The 18,683-nt window shown below is 41.5% G+C and overlaps 1 protein-coding gene and 1 pseudogene across 4 annotated transcripts in view; one reads left to right on the top strand and one right to left on the bottom strand.

Moving 5' to 3' along the window:
* HERC2 (HECT and RLD domain containing E3 ubiquitin protein ligase 2) overlaps positions 1-18,683 on the top strand; it is a 224,127-nt gene that overhangs the window by 160,392 nt on the left and 45,052 nt on the right. For all 3 annotated transcript variants that reach the window (XM_081241778.1, XM_081241777.1, XM_081241776.1), the window contains exons 65-70: positions 639-864; positions 8,083-8,254; positions 9,104-9,293; positions 10,090-10,230; positions 14,180-14,371; positions 17,395-17,548. In XM_081241778.1, the coding sequence (XP_081097904.1) occupies positions 639-864; positions 8,083-8,254; positions 9,104-9,293; positions 10,090-10,230; positions 14,180-14,371; positions 17,395-17,548 (1,075 nt within the window). The remainder of the gene's footprint in view (positions 1-638; positions 865-8,082; positions 8,255-9,103; positions 9,294-10,089; positions 10,231-14,179; positions 14,372-17,394; positions 17,549-18,683) is intronic.
* On the bottom strand, positions 4,498-4,847 carry LOC308621537 (NADH dehydrogenase [ubiquinone] 1 alpha subcomplex subunit 5-like; annotated as a pseudogene). The gene has a single exon. The product of its transcript is annotated as an NADH dehydrogenase [ubiquinone] 1 alpha subcomplex subunit 5-like (transcript).

Raw genomic sequence — 18,683 nt, 5'->3', positions numbered from 1 at the left:
GTCCTTTTGTCTGTAGTGTAACGTGATGAAACGACATGAGTCCCGGTACTGGGGCACCAGGAGGGTGGGCTTTGTCCATTATGTTCCTGTGTATATCTGCCTAACTGTCAGCATGGGTGAGTGTACCCGGGAAAGAGCTGCTGACTGACACAGGCTATAAAGCCATGGGGTTTCCCGCTCTAATGCCTGATGGGGAGACATATGTACTTCATTTCAGAAATAAAGTTATCCTTGACAAGTGTCACTTGTTCTTCCACCGTGAGAGGCCATCCCATGACAGGCTCATAGATGATATACTTTGATATTCCCTTATGACAACAGATCAGCACACTGTACTTTAATCGAAATGAATTAAAAATGAATTATACTTTCTAATTCTGTAAAGCCAAGAAGTAAATTTCTTGAAAAGTGAGCATATTTTTTGGATCATTTTTCTTTGCAAAATAAAGGAAAAAATAAGTTACTATATTTAGTTGAAGAGGAGAACTTCCCTGCTTCCTATAACAGAACAAAAGAGATGAATTCATTGGGTTGATATTAAGTAAATACTCGTCTGTAGTCATTGGGAAGAATTTTGAAGTAAATTTAGAGCAAATGTTCTGAAATGTTGAAAAATTCCATGTTTTCCCCCTTAACAGGTTTATGCTTGGGGTGACAATGACCACGGCCAACAGGGCAATGGCACGACCACGGTTAATAGAAAGCCCACACTTGTGCAAGGCTTGGAAGGCCAGAAGATCACGCGAGTGGCTTGCGGGTCTTCGCACAGTGTGGCATGGACAACTGTCGACGTGGCAACACCCTCTGTCCACGAGCCCGTCCTCTTCCAGACCGCAAGAGACCCTTTAGGTGCTTCCTATTTAGGTAACACAGATTTGTGTTTTATTTGAGACCCCTCTGTATGCTGTAGCAACGCCGTTGATAGAATGTGTGGTGTCGCTACCAGATTAGGGGTTGTGGCACTGGGCTAACTGCATTCTGAACCACAGCCACAGAATCATCGTGGCGCACTGTGCTGTGATTTATGCTGGAAGGAAAACTTGAGAAGGGAGTGCAAGGCTGATTCCTGTACTGTGGTCAGGTCAGGTCTGGCAGTGCTGTGCACATGTGCAAACAGGGGAGACTTTATAATAACCACCTGACATGTATAGGCACTTGGTATTTTCAATAGCTCTGTTTAGGTGTGATCACCATACAATAAGCCACACACCTTTAAAGTGTAGTTTTCATCAGCTTTGATCTGTGCATGCCTGGGAGAGCATCATCACAGGTGAGGTAATGGATGAGCCCTGGAGTTCCCATGTGCCCTTCATAGAGCCACCCTGCCTGAACACCACTGACTTGCTTTCTGTCACTATAGATCAGTTTACCCTTCAGAGTTTTACATAAATGAAGTCATACAGCATGTACTTTTTTCTTAATCTCACTTTTTTCACTCACCATAATTATTTTGAGATTCATCCACATTACATGTATCAGTATTTCATTCTTTTTTATTGTTGAGTAGCATTTTATTTATGGGTATACTGCAGTTGGTTTATTCATTTGCCTGTTGATGGACTTTTGGGTTGTTTCCAAATTTTGGCTATACAGATAAAATTGCTGTGAACCTTGTATACAGGTCTTTATATGTACATATGCTTGCATTTCTCTCTAGGGTAATACCTAGGAGAGGAATTCTTGGTAGATGTAGGTTTATCTTCTTAAGAACTGCAAACTGTTTTGCAAAGTGTTTGTTCTAAAGCTCTAGCTCCTCCGTATTTGTGTCTGTACTTGGTGTGGTCAGTCTTTAATTTTAGCCATTCTTGTAGATGTGTAGTGGTATCTCATTGTGGTTTTGCTTTGCATTTCCCTAATGACTAATGATGCTGAGCATCTTGCTTATTTACCACCCAAATATGTTTTAAATGTCTACTCAAATATTTTGCCTGTATTTAAACCTAGGTTGTTTGTTTTCTTATTATTGAGTTTTGAACACTTCTTATGTATTCTGGGTACAAGTCTTTCATCAGATACATGATTTGCACATATTTTCTCCCAATGTAGCTTGTCTCTTCATTCTTTTAGGTGAATTTTAAAGAGCAAAATATTTCTAATTTTGATGAGTCCAGTTTATCCATTTTTATCTTTTGAGTGTTGTATTTAAACAGCCTTTGCCTGACTCAAGATCATAAAGATTCTTTTCCTGTGTTTTCTTATAAAAGTTCTGTAGTTTTAGGTATTTAGGTGTATGCTTGATCTTGAGTTACATTTCATATATGGTGTGAGGTATGGATTGAAATAAATAAATTTACTTATTTATATTTGGTATATGGATATCTAGTTGTTTCAATTGCATTTGTCAAAAACAAATATCCTTTCTTGATTGAAAGAATTTGCACTTGTGTCAAAAATCAGTTGTTTATGTATGTTTGGATCTATTTCTGGATTCTCAGTTCTGTTTGGTTGATTTATTTTTGTATTTTGATGCAAATACCACATTGTCTTGATCAACTGTAGCTTTATAAAAGAATGAATTCAAGCTTTGGTAATCCTTTAGCTTTATTCTTTTTCAAGTATGTTTTGGGTATTCTAGACCCTTTGCATTTCCATATAACTTTTATTTTTTTATTTTTATTTTTTAAATTTTATTTATTTTTGGCTGAATTGGGTCTTTGTTGCTGCACGTGGGCTTTCTCTAGTTGCGGTGAGGGGGGGCTACTCTTCGTTGCAGCGCATGGGCCTCTCATTGTGGTGGCCCCTCCTGGCGCAGGGCATGGGCTCCAGGCGCGCAGGTTTCAGTAGTTGTGGCACGTGGGCTCAGTAGTTGTGGCTCGCGGGCTCTGGAGCACAGGTTCAGCAGCTGTGGCGCATGGGCTTAGTTGCTCCGCGGCATGTGGGATTGTCCCGGACCAGGGCTCGAACCTGTGTCCCCTGCATTGGCAGGCGGATTCTTAACCACTGCGCCACCAGGGAAGCCCCTCCATATAACTTTTAGAATCAGCTTGTCAATTTTTATAAAATAGCCTACTTGGGAATTTGATTGCACTGACTATAGATCAGTTTGGGACTTGCTTCACAGTATTGAATCTTCCAACCCTTGAATGTAGTATTTCTCTCCATTTGTTTTTATTCCTAAATATTTCATATTGTTCATCTGTTGTTAATGGTGTTTTAAGAATTTCTTTTGTTCCTTGCTATTATCTAGAAATATTCAAGTTGATCCTTGCTAGTGTGTAGAAACACAGTTGATCTTTTTAAGGACATTTGGATTATTTTCAGTTTGGGGTTATTACAAGTAAAACCTGCTATGAATATTCATATTAATGTTTTTGAGTCAGTCTTCCATACCTTGAATAAACCCCACCTGGTTTAGCTACTTTTCATTTCTTTGATTTTCTGTTTATTGGTTTTCAGTTTTATTGGTTTCTGTTCTCATCTTTATGCTTGCTTTATGTTTATTTTCTATTCTTTTTCTAGTTTCTTGAGGTGAGAGCTTAGATCATTGATTTGAGACTTTTCCTCTTGTCTATTGTAAACTTTTAGTACTATAAATTTGCCTCTCAGCATTGCTTTAGCTACATCTCTCAAATTTTGATATGTTGTATTTTCATTTTCATTCAGTTGTATATATGTATTTTAAGGAGATATGAAAAGTAATTTTATTTTTGTTTAACCTTAAACTTGCCAAACTGCTTCATTCTTTGAACAGCACTTATCTTCTGTTTGATACCCAGGCTGCACTCATATTGGAAATTAGTGAAAACCACTTAGTGATTCCACTTTGAAGTTATAACCATACAGCTAGATGTTTTGAATATAAGCCTATCTATATGTTGGATAAACTTTAGGAACTCTTAGTGTCTCTTCTTTTACAGAAATTCTCTCTCTATCCTGATGTACTTTGGTTGATCTAGAAAACTAAAGGCAAAGGGCCAGAAAGCTAACTTCCTTAAATGAGACAAAAGGAAAATTTTTCCAATTACCACTATAAATAAAAATCTTTCAAATACCGAATCAGTTTTCTCAAATCTTCCAAATACTGAATCAGTTTTCTCAAGTATACAACAAATTCTAATTTGATGGGTTTTTTCTTACTACTTCACTTCCAACAGTGACCTATAAATTTGTTTAAATAATAATTAAGTACCTTTTCTGTTTCTTCAGAGTGAAAAAAATTAAATGATGTGTTGAAGATACTACTAAAAATACTTCACCTTTCAAATACGGTCCCTGTGTTGAAAATCTATAGGAATTTTTCCAATTAACTTTCAGATCTTCCCACAACCTCCTTGTTTTTTAAAAAAATATCATCTTGGAAATAATTTGAATGAATGCTCTGCAAATCAAGAATTGATTCACAAGTCCCTGTTACCATAATCATCAATTTTAACAAGTCTCCTCAATATGTTTTGTATCAGTTTTCTTGATTATAAGATGAATATGGAAATATTTTTAATATAATAGAATATTTAATTATATCAGTTTCCCATGAAAACACAAGTCATTTAATGATGTTTATATTAGCCATTTCCATTGGTTGGCAGGAGGCTCTTCCACTGAAGACTCCCATGGTTTCCATTCCACCATTTTTCTCACCAGACTTAGTTCATTTTCAGCCTAAAGAATCACCTCTTTTAGTTGGCCACCCTGAAGTTGCTCTTCTAATTTTTTAACATCTGATCCACTTTAACCATACGCAGCTTCTCATTTGTAATCTGTTCTATATACCTTTTATATGGTACATTTTTAAGGATTTGTCCAAGAACATAAGGAATCTTTGCATACAATATTTTTAGCCTGTTGTGTGGACTCTTACATACCCACAGTCCCACAAGACCAGTGGTCTTCTTCAGCAAGCCCGCCATGACAGCCCAGTTTTATATATTTTAAAAATTTCTTTTCAGCTTTGTTTTTGACCTGTGGATTATTTTTTTTTTTTTGTACCTTGTTGTATTCAAGTTGCCAAAAAAAAGGTTGAGAACTGTTACCTCTTGGTTCATGATGGATATTGGTCTGTAATTTTCTATTAGTATCTCTTGTCTGGCCTCATAGAATGAAGTGGTAAGTGTTCCCTTCTTTTCAGTTTTCCTTTTATTTTGTGTAGAACTGGTATTCTTTCAGTAGAATTCACCAGTGAAGACATCTGGGCCTAGAGTTCTTTGCGCAGTCTCTTTATGTTTTTTAACCACAAATTTAATTCCTTTAATAGATTCAGGGTTATCTGTTTTTTTTTTTTCTAGTAAGATTTTTGTCTTTGATGGAAGTCGAACTTATTGGCATAAAGTTGGTCTCAATATTTGCTTATTTTTCTTTTAACATTTGTAGACTCTGTAGTGATGTCATTACTCATTCCTTATATTGGTAATTGTATCTTCTCTTTCCTAGAGGTTTATCAGTTTTATTAAGTTATTTCAAAGAACAAGTTATGGTTTCCTTGATTTTTCTTCATTGTTTTCCTGTTGTCTATTTCACTGATCTCTGCTCTATCTTTATTTTTTTCTTCTAAGAAGCTTAGGATCTTCCTACTTTTCTAATGTGGACATTTACTTTTCTCTCTTTGATTAATTGACTCTGCTATCATTATGACAGATTACCCTTTTTATCCTTTTGCTTTGAAATTCTTGCTTTAAAGTCAAATTTGTCTGATACGAATGTAGTGACTCTAGCTTTCTTTTGACCAATGCTATATAGTATTTAAACTATGGTACTCCATATACCATGGCAAACTATGGTATATCTTTTCCATTCTTTTACTTTTAACCTACTAAAAGACACTTCCTTGTACGAAACATATAGTTGCATTTAGCTTTTTAATTTTTTCTCTGACAGTCTCTAATTGGGGTGTTCATTTCACTTACAATTAATGTGATTATTAATGTATCTGTTTTCAGTCAGTATCCTGCTATTTGTTTTCTGTTAGTCCTAGCTGTTCTTTGTTCTTTTTCTTCTCTTTTTTTTTGCCTTTCTTTGAATTAATTGTTCTTTGTGATTTTATTTTCTCTCCTTTGTTTTCTTTGAGCTCTAACTTATTATGTTATTTTAGTGATTGCTTTAGGATATATATTATACACCTTTAATTTATCATAGTCTACCTTCAGGTGCTTCTACACTTTCATGTGTAGTATACGAATTATACAACAGTGTATCTCTCTTTCTTCCCTCCTAGCCTTTGTGCTGTTGTTGTTATACATTTCTTTGTATGCTGTAAATGTGACAGTTTTTAAAATTAATTTTCTTTAAACATTATCTATTTAAGTGAATTAAAAAGAAAAGAATATCTCTATATTTACTCATGTAATTACCATTTCTGGTGTTCTTCATTCCTTTGTGGAGATCCATATTTCCATCTGGCACCATTTTCCTTCTCCTTGAAGGACTTACTTTTTTATGTCTTGTAGCTCAGGTCTGGGGTTCCTCCTTTCAGCTTTTTAATGTTTGCAGTATATTTTAGCTGGGTATAAAATTTTAGGTTAACATTGTTTTCATTGAGAATTTGCTGTCATTCTTATCTTTGTTCTTCTGTACATAACATCTTTTATCTCAGACTACTTTTAGGATTTTCTCTTTATTTCCATGGTTTTTATCTTCATTTTTCATGTGCTTGTGGGTCATTGTGCTTCTTGGATCTTTGGGTTTCTAATTTTCAACAAATTTGGAAAATTTTCAGTTACTATTCTTCACAAAAAATTTCTTTCCTTCACCTTTCTTTCTCCTCTTTGGGAGGTTTCGTTCTATGTATATTAGGTCTCTTGAAGTTGTTCCACCGATAAATGACATTGTTCACTTTTTAACTTCCTTTTCTGTGTTTCATTTTGGATAGCTTCTATTGCTGTGTCTCCAAATTCACTTGTCTTTTCTTCATTTTCTAATGTGCTGTTAATGTTACCAAACTGTTTAAATCTCAGACGTCCTAGCTACCTCTCTCGAAATTTGATTTGGGCATTTTTATATCTTTCATGTCTCTGGTTCTCTTTTGAACATATGGAATAGAGATATAATAAGTGTTTTAACCTGTCTGCTGATTGTAATATCTGTGTTAGTTCTGGATTGTTTAGCTCAATTGATTTTTCTTCTTATTTCTGAATTGAGTGGTATTTTCCTGCCTTTCTGCCCACTGGGTAACTTTTAGTTGGATGCCGTACGTTGTGAATTTTAACCTGAGTGTTGCTGGAGATTTTTGTGTGTGTATAAATCTTCTTGAGCTTAGATACAGTTAAGTTACTCTCAAACAGTTTGATCTTTTTGGGTCTTGGTTTTGGATTTGTTAAGTGGATTCAGACCTGATATTAGCCTGGGGCTAATTATTCCCCCACTGAGTATTCTACTCAGTGTCTTGTGAATTATGAGGTCTTTCCATTTGGTGGATGGGAGCAGGCACTAGCTGGGCCCTCCATTTTCTCCCAGCCTCTGTGCTGGGTCTCCAGTCCTTTCATGCAGTTCTTTCTTTGGCTTTGGGCAGTGCCCTTTTATGTAGGCACCCGTCAGCTTCTGCTGCATCCTTAGCTGGGTGAGTGAGAGCACCTGCACATCTCCAGGGCACTCTCTGGGCAACTTTCTCCTCTCGTCCTGTCCTGTGAACTTTGGCCGCATTGGACTCCCTGGCTCTGAGCTCTACCTTCTCTGCTCACAGAGACCACTGAGCTCCACCTGGTTCTCTCCCTCTGTTGAGGCCTGGGAAGTCTCAGGGCAGTGAGCTGGAACATGTGTCCAGTAAGACTGTATATGGTGAACATCTTGTCTTCTCACCATTGTTTTGGATTATTTTTTGTTTTACATTTCAATGATAAGAAAATACAGATAGTTATTGTAGTATTTTCACAGCTTACCTATGTGTAGCGTAAATTGTTGTAAGTGTATTTTGGAAAAGTATTTATATCTGTTTGCAGTTACAGTGAACCTTTGCTGAAAATAGCTTCTTTAGATAAGTATAGATAATTTTTTTAAACTCTGAAAGACCATTAATGAAACTAATATTTAATCTGTGAAATAGCAAAATGCAGATTGCAGTGTGTCTTGGAACTAAACTGAAAGGTCAAATTATAGAAATAGAGCAAACTGTGATCTTAAAAATTGAACCCAAATTTTATTTTCCTTTTTCAGGTGTGCCTTCTGATGCTGACTCTTCTGCTGCCAGTAATAAAGTCAGTGGTGCAAATAATTCTAAACCAAATCGCCCCTCTCTTGCCAAGATTCTCCTGTCATTAGATGGAAATCTGGCCAAACAGCAGGCCTTATCTCATATACTTACAGCACTGCAAATCATGTATGCCAGGTAGGCTCGTTTGCTAACTTTTGAAATCCCACAGCTATGTAAGCTTTGGGTTTTTGTAGTTTTTTGATGGAAAATGTTGTGTGTATTGTTTTTAAATACTGTGAGTTCTGGGTCATACACCCTTTGATGGTGAATGATGGTATCTGTGCTTTCTTTAATGGAGGTTGAAATATGAATTAACAAATCAAGTTAAAGAACGTTTTCATTATTCTATACGGCCAATAAACTTTAAACATATTTTGGGGGATGAGAGGAAGAATCAGTTGTTACTAATATACAGTAATGTGTAAGACACCTGTCATCGCCTTCACTTTTGATCAGGCAGTTTTGGTAGTGCTGTGTTTTCCACTGTTTTGCTGCTGTTTTCTCACAACCTGAATAAGTGCCCCATCCATCAGTGTATCATGGTTATGGATCTGATGAATAGAAATTAATACTTACACAGGAACATTAGTTTAGACCAAAGGCTGACTTAGTTGTTGAGAGGACATTTAGTCCTTGCTGTCTTGTGTGAGGCACCTTTGGTATTTGGACACCAGTAAACACAAAATTAGCCTCAGGCTTGAACAAACCAAGAAGATTTCTCAGGGAAATACAGAGGCTGATTTTTATGTTGGCAGTTTTTCACCTGTCATCACTGTGGTCATTCAATAAATAAGATCAGGAGTAAATATTTTAGCTTTTAGCCGATGGATAGTAACAACATTTAGTATTTTTCTAAAACTCTTTTTATGCTTATCTTATAAAAATGAGGGGGTCCTTCAGTAAGCGCTTCTCCTGCCCCCTGACTCTTCCTTCCTGCAGAGGTGAATGGCAGCTCACCGCAGGTCTGGCTTTCTCTCCTGACAGAGACGCCGTGGTCGGGGCCCTGATGCCAGCTGGCATGGTTGCCCCGGTGGAGTGTCCCTCGTTCTCTTCCTCAGCACCCGCTTCTGACGTGTCTGCCATGGCCAGTCCCATGAATGGAGAGGAGTGTGTGCTGGCTGTTGATATTGAAGACAGACTGAGTCCAAATCCATGGCAAGAAAAGAGAGGAGAGGTAAAAATAAATGGTAAAGCAATGAAGCAATATTTGATCAGAAAGGAAAAGGTAGCTAGTTTGTATCTAGTAAAGTATAAGTCATTCTTTCACTTAATTCAGAGTGTTTTTGTGCCTACTGCTGTGATTTTTGGCTTGAATTAGAAAATATCCTATTTGCAAAAGGAGCCTTGGAACTTCCCTGGTGGTCCAGTGGCTAAGACTCCATGCTCCCAATGCAGGGGGGCCTGGGTTCGATCCCTGGTCAGGGAACTAGATCCCACAGGCATACTGCAACTAAGAGCTTGCATTCCACAACCCGCCTGCTGCAACTAAAGAGATCCCGCATGTGGTGACAAAGATCCCGCGTGCCGCAACTAAGTCCTGGCGCAGCCAAATAAATATTAAAAAAAAAGGAGCCTTTTTCGTGGGTCGATGGAAACAGATTATTCTTTTAAAAAAGTTGCTAAATGCAAGTGCACAGTTGTGTATCTGAAGTTCTGAAACCTGAAAGCTCCGGAAGCTAAAGATTTTTGTCACTTACTTCAGGGAAAAATCCGACTTGCAGAGATGGGAGCTCATTTTAGTTGTTTTCTTGTGACCCGTTGTGACTATTACTCGGTTCTCCTGGGAATAGGAATATGGTTGATGTTGCAGGGCTGTCCCAGACCCCGCCGGAGGTGGTGGCTGGTGGTGTAAGTGCCTTGTCACCTCTATAAGCTCTGGTATATTCCAGATGGCCCGAGGGGTCGGGCTTTTGGAGTTGGGCGGGAGGTGCGCCACGTAGCCAAGTCTCTCCTTGTCTTCTTCCTTTTAGCTCGTCTCTTCTGAGGATGCCGTGACCCCCTCCGCAGTGACCCCGTCCGCTTCCCCGGCTTCTGCTCGGCCATTCATCCCAGTCACGGACGACCCCGGAGCTGCCAGTATCATTGCGGAAACCATGACCAACAGCAAAGAGGTCTAGGGGCTTTTCTTCCTTAACGTGTAGTGCGAAACACTCGCAAACGTCCACACACGTTGCAGAGGTAGTTCACACAAATGGGACATGGCACAAGCCTGCGTACCACGCGGTAGACTCCTAGGTGCCGTCTACCTCGGCCCTCCAGTCGTTCGTGTCTCTAAACCAGTGGCGGGAGTGCTGTAGGGCACAATCCCCAACGCTCCGTACTGCTTCAGCGCAAATTCCCTGAGTATCAGGACGTTACCACCAGTGATCCAGGATTACTTCCTGTCCAGAGACCTATTCAGATGTCGCTCACTGTCCCAGTAGTATCCTTTGTAGGTCTAGGACCCAGCCCCGGGTGGAGTGTTGTGTCTCTGGTCTTCAATATGGAACAATCCTTCAGTCCCTGTTTTTGTCAGAAACACCACAGGAATGATGCAGGGTTCTGTGGTTCTGTTCAGTGCATCCCACTGGGATGTGTGCATTGTGGATTTGCTGCATTACAGGCGATGTTAATTCTTACTCTTTTGTGGAAAGTATCTGCCAGATTTCTCTCTTGGAAGTTAATAAAAGTGTGTTAGTAAGTGTTCATGGGGAGACGCTTTGAGACTGTGTTACTACCTTATCCCTTGTCATATTTTCACCTACCAGTTTTTAGTATCTTCATGATTCTAGCTGGATCCATCATTACTGTGGTAGTCGTCATGTGGTGATTTTTCAAATTTCATCATTCCTTTTGGAATATCACTGTTGCGGTTCTTCTGTAAGGGAGAACTTTCCTTTCTCATCTCATCTGTCTGTCTGTCTATTGGTGCAGAGTCATGGGATCCTGTTTTACTCAAATAATGACATACATCATTTGACACCCAGATTGCCCCAGACTTGGCCATTGGGAGCCCTTTCCAGCTGGTTTGTCCTTCTGATGTGTCCCCATAATTCTCTGAGCACTTCCTTACTTTCTAGCACAATAGAGTGTTCCAAACTTATCTTTCACCTACCCTGCCCTCGCCCTGGAATCAGCCATTTCTCCAAGGAGCACTGGTTCCTTTTAGTGGATCAGAGAATTTAGAAACAAGATCTGGGAGCTTGGAAAGATGATTGCTACTGGGTGTCCTTGGTTTAGGCCCTCTCAGCAAACAGACACACACCCCCACAAGCATTTATTTCTCCTTTGGCATCTTATCTATATAATGAAAACCCTGAGTGGTTCAAACCAATACTTTAGTTTTCAGTCCAACACCACAGGGTTTATTCTTGCTCTCTTTCTATATTTTAGGTATATAATCCTTTTATATGTTGTTGGATTGCTTTGCTATTTTGCACCTATATCTTCTCCTGATTTGGGTTAAAGCGTAATACTGGTCTCCTGGAATGAGTTGGGCTGTGTTCCTTCCTCTTCTGTTTTTTAGAAGAGTTTGTGAAGTTTTGGTGTTAATTCTTTAAATATTTGGTAGAATTTTCTCTGTTCTTAACATGTTCTGATTATTCTTATATTTCCTTGTTTCCTGGCACAACACAAAATTCTAGGTTCAACAAGATGTTTTACATTCCAGCACAGAAATCAGATGTTTCTCCAAGAGGTCTTGGTTCTTTTTAGTGGAGAATGGTACTTAGAAGCCAAGATCTGGGCCTTCATGCGCTCACTGCTGTTGCGGGGGCTGCCGTTCACAACCGCTCTTCCTGGGCAGAGCTAGGAAATAAGCGTGTGTGTGCGTGCATGTGCGTGTGTGTGTGTGCATGTGTGCGTCCATGCAATAAGTTATACACATTAATATTTATTTTGTTGTATATCTACATGTAGTGAAACCGCAGCAATACAATCAATTCTAATAACTGCACAGGATTCATTCTACTTTTCTCCGTTTCTGTGTTGAAAACTCTCCTCTCTGAAAGGGAGAAACCTGGCTCCTGTTAGTGACCGTTTAATAACTTGCCCTTAGGTAGCTACCCTCCCATTTTTGCTGTCCTTCCTCTCCCACACGGACACCCGCCGTCGCTTGCACAGCTTTTGGCACTCGGAACCAGCCTGCCCTCGGCAGGGATAACCTCTCACCCTGCTTGACCTGTGACCTCCCCCACCCCTGCACCCAGTGCCGCTGGCCCAGAGCAGGGATATCTTCCCCTTGGCTCTAACACGTGGCGCCCCAACATGGATGCCCTCCCAAGCCCGCCGGGTGCCCCCGTGCCAGGCCATCACGCCTGCTCCCACCGTCTTCCCTGTGGGCCCACCCCGGGAGCAGACACACGTTGCTGTCAGTTACATCTGGAACTCTGGACTTATATTATGCTCTGACTGCTGATGAAAATATGTCCTATGGAAAATCGTCATAACTGGTGATGAGGAAATTGCTATTTATAAATTAGGTGTCTGGACTCAACTTCTGATATTTGGCAGTCTCCTAGGGTGAGGGTTTAATGCAGAAATTAATCTGAATTATGCGAAATTTTTGCTTTTAGCTAGAAGAGGGATGGTATAATTTCTTCCTTACCAATTTATTTATGAGACATAGGCATTATCCAGAGTATAGCCCTTAATTCCTATCATTTCAGTTTTGGTTTGATTCATAAATAATGGCAAAGTAATTTTCATGTCAGTTTTGGGCTTATTCAAGGATAGGCAGCTAGTGATTTTATGTTTTTAGCACTTCCTTTGGACTTGTCCTCTATTTTTTTTAAACACCCCCGCCAAAAAAATGTTTGATCCTGCTTCAAATAAGACCAAAGATGTTATATATGATTAATATATCCCACTGGATGCTTTCGCTGGTCTTCAGTGAGTGAGATTCTGGAATGTCATCATTTCTGATGAATTTCACTTACTGATTCCCTGAGTGTTCATCTGGAGGTAGGAGCAGGGTCTGTTTCTTTAAAGGGAGAAACCGTGCTCCTGCCCAAGAGAGCTGTGGCCTCCAGGGCCAACTGGAGCATTGATGGACTTTGCGCATTGGATGTGTCACGTTCCCCTTAAGGTTCCTAAGTGGAGCTTGAGCTTCCCCGGCTCATTTCTGTTTCTGAAAAGCATTGGCACTGGTTTCACTGAAATCCAGAAGGCAAGAGAGAAGAGAAGAGGCACTTGGGGCACCTTGTTCTTCCCCTGGAGGGCTGGACTCTGCTTGGGGAGTGGGAAGGGCCTGGCTGCTCCCCTGTTCAGCACAGGTCTCAGTGATACTCACAAGCTGTGGGATTTCCCAGCTCTGACGGCTCCCTGTTCCTCTCTGTAAGCTGGACCCCACCGCCAGCCTCTGAGAGGCTCCTTTGTGGTGGGCGGCAGGCTGTGGGGTGGTTGTCCCCGGGGGGACACCCCCACCCTCACGTGGGGTTGGGGGTGTCAGTGATGCAGCCACAGGCAAACAAGCATCTCCTTTCCTCTGCTAATGTGGAAAGAGAGGTAAATGATCACAGGTGTGGTTTGTTTTAACTGACAGACTGTGAATGGGAAGTACAAGGGGGATATTGAGAAGACTCTTACTTTGTATATTTTCTTTTTAAAAGAACCTCAGGGGCAAGAGATTATGGACAATGTGTTACATGCCAATAAGTCCATTAAATAAGATTCTAAGAAAGAATTATGGAGAGGATCTAGACAAAATATGTAAAAGCATAGTGTACAAATTTAGTTGATAGAAAAACTCCCAAACATACCCTATGGGGGTAATTTTACACGGTGTGATTTCATTCCAAGTCTCCCCTTGTAACATACCTGTGTTATGAACTTGGTCACAGTATAAATCGTCATTTCTTTACAGTTTAGGCATTCCTTTTGACAGCCGTTGGTAATTTTTAAAATAGGTAATTGATCTTGAAAGCGTAGTGCAGGGTGGTGGAGATTTTAGGGGCTTGTCATTTCTTACTCTAGTATTTCATGGTCTTAAATGTCTCAGAAAGTCCCTTATTCATTATTGGTAATCATGTATCCTTTGAGTTTATGGATATCATTCCTCATTTTAATTGTTTGGCCTTTTAGGATGTTGAAAGCCAAAATAAAGCGTCCGGCCCGGAACTTCAGTCCTTGGATGAGTTCACCAGCCTGTTGGTCGTGGACGACACGCGCGTCATGGTGGACCTGCTCAAGCTGTCTGTGTGCGGCCGGGCCGGGGACAAGGGCAGGGACGTGCTTTCGGCTGTGCTGTCTGGCATGGGCGCCGCCTACCCACAGGTGAGCTGCAGGCGGGTGGGCGGGCTGGAGGCGCTGACACTGTCTCGTGCTTGCAGGGCTCCTGCTAAAGATGAGTCCCTTCTCTGTCGTCTGTGCCGCAGTTGCTCCCCAGTTTGCCTTTTGATGTAATTTTGATATTTTAGAATTTTAGAATTTAGAAATTTCTAGTTTTTTTTTTTTTTTTCTTTTTTTTTTTGTGGTACGCGGGCCTCTCACTGTTGTGGCCTCTCCCGTTGCGGAGCACAGGCTCCGGACACGCAGGCTCAGCGGCCATGGTTCACGGGCCCAGCCGCTCCGCGGCATGTGGGATCCTCCCGGACCGGGGCACGAACCCGTGTCCCCTGCATCGGCAGGCGGACTCTCAACCACTGCGCCACCAGGGAAGCCCTAGAAATTTCTAGTTTTGACGAAGTCAGATCTGCCAGTTTTTTCATTTATGGCTTCTGGATTTTGTATTAAACCGAAAACAGGCTACCAGTATGACATTGCCTAAAAAACTCTCTCACGTTTCTTCTAATCATTTTTACGTTTGCATTTGTTACTATGCTTACCTTTCTGAACTACCTGGGATGTATCGTGATGTAAGGGATCAAGTGAGGATTCAGCTTTACTTTTTCCTAGATGGCGAACATGTTGCCCCCACATCATTGATTGAATAAATCCGTCTTTTCCCTAGTGATTTTTTTTTTTTTTTGCGGTACGCGGGCCTCTCACTGTTGTGGTCCCTCCCGCCGCGGAGCACAGGCTCCGGACGCGCAGGCCCAGCGGCCATGGCTCACGGGCCCAGCCGCTCCGCGGCACGCGGGGTCCTCCCGGACCGGGGCACGAACCCGCGTCCCCCGCATCGGCAGGCGGACTCTCAACCACTGCGCCACCAGGGAAGCCCTTCCCTAGTGATTTGAAGACCACTTTTATCATATTCTAAACTTTTATGGACTTTTTTCTGTTCCATTAATCTAGTTTCTGTGCTCCGATACCAGAGTATTTTAAGTATTAACTATTTAAAATAGACTTTAATATTTGGTAGCACTGGGTCCTGTGGGACTTTCTGCCGTGGTGATGTCCTGTACCTGAGCCATCCAGTGTGGTAACCACCAGCCATATGCAGCCATTGAGTACTTGAAATGTAGCTAGTGCACCTGAGGCACTGAAGTTTTCATTGTATTTAACTTTAATTAATTTAAATTTGAACAGCCACATGTGGCTAGTCTAGGGTGTAAAGTCAATATCATATCAATATATCTTAAAAGTAGAATTGATTAGTCCTGAAGTCCTTGGGCTTCCTTAAGGACCCTTATTTATCAGCAGCCTTGCTCTGGCTTTTCAGAACTGGCTGTGTCAGGGAGTCTGATGCCATGGGCCCTGTGCAGATGTGTCATCTGTGTTTCTCCGGGTTCCGTATCACCACCACCAAAACCATAAAGTACTTAAGTATGGTCAAGTGGTCTTGAAATCATAGTAAATGGCTTGGTAGGTATTTTAGGGGCTTGTTAATTTCTTAATTTAGGGGCTTGTTATTTCTTAATTGTATTCAGGAAGAACTAAAAGTTACAGGCTTCCTACTTTGTAGTTTTTTTGAGGCAAGTTACTTGGCATAATTCTGAGAGGTTAAATCAAGGTGAACTGCCATCAGCAAAATATTAATGTTTTCACAAGTTTAATGTATTCGTGAGAGGAAAGGATGGAATGAGAACATGGATTTAAAGTCATGATACCCAGCATTTCTTGCACACATGACCTGCCAGGCCTGGTTCTCGGTGTGTTCTCTCAGTCCGGAGCACAGGCTTTCCCTTTGTTCACAGATAAGCACACTGAGGCTCTCAGAGGCCATTACTGCCTCCAAGACACGCAGGTTGCTGGTGGGTGGGAGAAATGGTGGTGGACTCTGAGTGCTCTGAGGACAGTACCGCAGCTGTGACTGCCCTGTCACCCTCGCCTCAGAGCTTATTGGCCTCTCCTGGGGGACTGACTGGCTTTGCAGAGGAACGTTCTGAAGCCCAGAAGAGCCCTGGTGGGCTGTGCGTTAGGAGTCTGATGATGTCAGCATCTCAGATTCAAGGGGAGACAGAAACAAAGGTGGGGATTGTCTTCAAACTTTCCTGGCCAGTGGCAAGATGCTACTCCTGTGTCCTCCTCTGACCTGAGAGTTGGGACTCTTTAAGAAAAAAAGAGACACTTTTGAATTTATAATGATAACACCTAAATGGCAGCGATCTTAGTTTGTCATTAATAAAGCTGTTTGCTAAGCTAATCTGTGTATTATGTAAGTATGAGGAAAAATAGATAAAAACAATCATTTATTTCGGAAAAGTACAGAATAGAGCATAGTTTCATTATTTTTCTCTAAATTAAAAATATTTGGAGGTTAATATGTTATTCCTGTAACAGCATATTCTTGTTTGTCTAAAAATAGCAGTCAAGGAGTTTATAATCACCGGTATTGACCATTTAAATGGTGTGAATCACTAAAATTTTCAAGTGAAATTGCAACATTATGGATTGTTTGTTGGGAGAATGTGGTGTGGAGGCTGACCCTAGACGTCTTGGGTCAAGAGACACCCCCAGTTGTCTTCACATTTGTAGCCCTCATTTCAGATGCCGTCTGCTGCTGTTCAACCTGGACGGCTCGGTCGTTCCTCTCCATTCCTGCTTCCCTCCTGCTTGACCCCCAGTGCCTTCTAGGATCCCGGTCCTTTTTATACCTTCTGCTCCGTCGCTTGGTAGTTTTGTCCCTGGGGCAGAAGTAACCTTGTCTTGATGTAAAGAGAAACCGTTGTAATCACAGGCATTTCATTTCATCAGCTGCCATGTATTGGGTGTTATGGGTGCGTCAGGCACCTCCTGGCTGCTACCTCTGCGAGCTCTGTGCTGTCTTGATTTTATAGGTGAGGAAACCGAGCCCTAATTTGAACTAGATTTCTCAAACTCCCAAGGCCTCCACTCTGCCCCCGTCCCTACGGAAAGATCTGAATTGGGCGGGCATCCTGACATCCTTCTGCTTTGTACCCCGCTTCCGCCCGCAGGTGGCAGATATGTTGTTGGAGCTCTGTGTCACCGAATTGGAGGATGTAGCCACAGACTCACAGAGCGGCCGCCTGTCCTCTCAGCCCGTGGTGGTGGAGAGTAGCCATCCCTACACTGATGACACTTCCTCCAGCGGTACCGTGAAGATACCAGGTACCCAGGGCTGGCCCCAGGGAGGAAATGGAGCGTCCCCGCCTGTAGAACAGCTTCATTTCTGCAACTGCATCAGCAGAAGCAGCCATCATTGTTGGATCGAAAAGAAGCTACAGAATTGCTTTAGAATCACTTCTCCCAGCTCTTCTAGAAAAACGACTCCCCCCCGCACCCCAAAATAAAGCATGATACAGAAAACCACGCAGAGTAAATGTTTAGCTTAATGCTTATTAGGTGGATGCCTTAGTCACCAAAACTCAGGTCTAAAGATTTTGTGCCTGTCCACAGAAGCCCTCCTTGTGTCCTCCCCTGAAGTAACGCTGTCCTGGCTTGTGCTTCTGGACAGTTTCTATTACCCAAGCGTGCATTGTCATCTTAACTCTCTTAATTAATAATTTCCATCTTTTAAGTTTCTTTTAACCTACAGTTTTTTCCTTTTTTCTCAACAATTCACCTATGGAGGAACCTGGGCCTTTGACCTGCCCACTCCTGCTGCACTTCCACCTGCCCCCCAGCCCTGTCTTTCTGCAGATTTCCCCTGATTCAGAGGCCCAATTAGTCCAGCCTTTGGCGAGACCATTGGTGTTTGTGATCCAGCATCTGGAAGCACCTGCTATCTGCTTGTCTCTCCTTTGGTGATGGCAGCCGCTACTGATGCTCATTGCCTGAGGCCATTAAATCCATTAGAGGTTGCAGAATGGTGCTCTTCTAATCGTTCCATTGCTTTCTTATTTATTTGCTAGAATACTCTATAGAGGGACATTTCCCCTCCTTTGGTTGGTTGTTTGCGTACGAAAGGCAGGATAAAAGCTTGATTCTTTTCTTCTGTTTACATTTTCAAGAGAATGAACTGGTTACCTATCGTTCTTTGAAGGTGACCAGTTACTTTTTCTTTTTTTTTTCCCTTGGCTGCGCCTCGTGCGTGCGGCTCATGGGATCTTAGTTCCCCTACCAGGGATTGAACCCAGGCCCATGGCAGTGAAATCGCCAAGTCCTAACCACTGGACAGCCAGGGAATTACCTGTTTTTTCTTTTACGTCATTATGAACTCATGGTTTTAAACATATATGATGGGCTTTAATCCATTGTGACTGTTATCCTACTGAAGCTCAAATTATCCCATCTCCAGACATCG

Source organism: Mesoplodon bidens (genome assembly GCF_964165515.1).
Source record: "Mesoplodon bidens genome assembly, chromosome: 8".
Taxonomy (NCBI): Eukaryota; Metazoa; Chordata; class Mammalia; order Artiodactyla; family Ziphiidae; genus Mesoplodon; species Mesoplodon bidens.
Note: the sequence above shows the minus strand (reverse complement) of the source record. Positions and strands in the feature narration are given on the sequence as shown.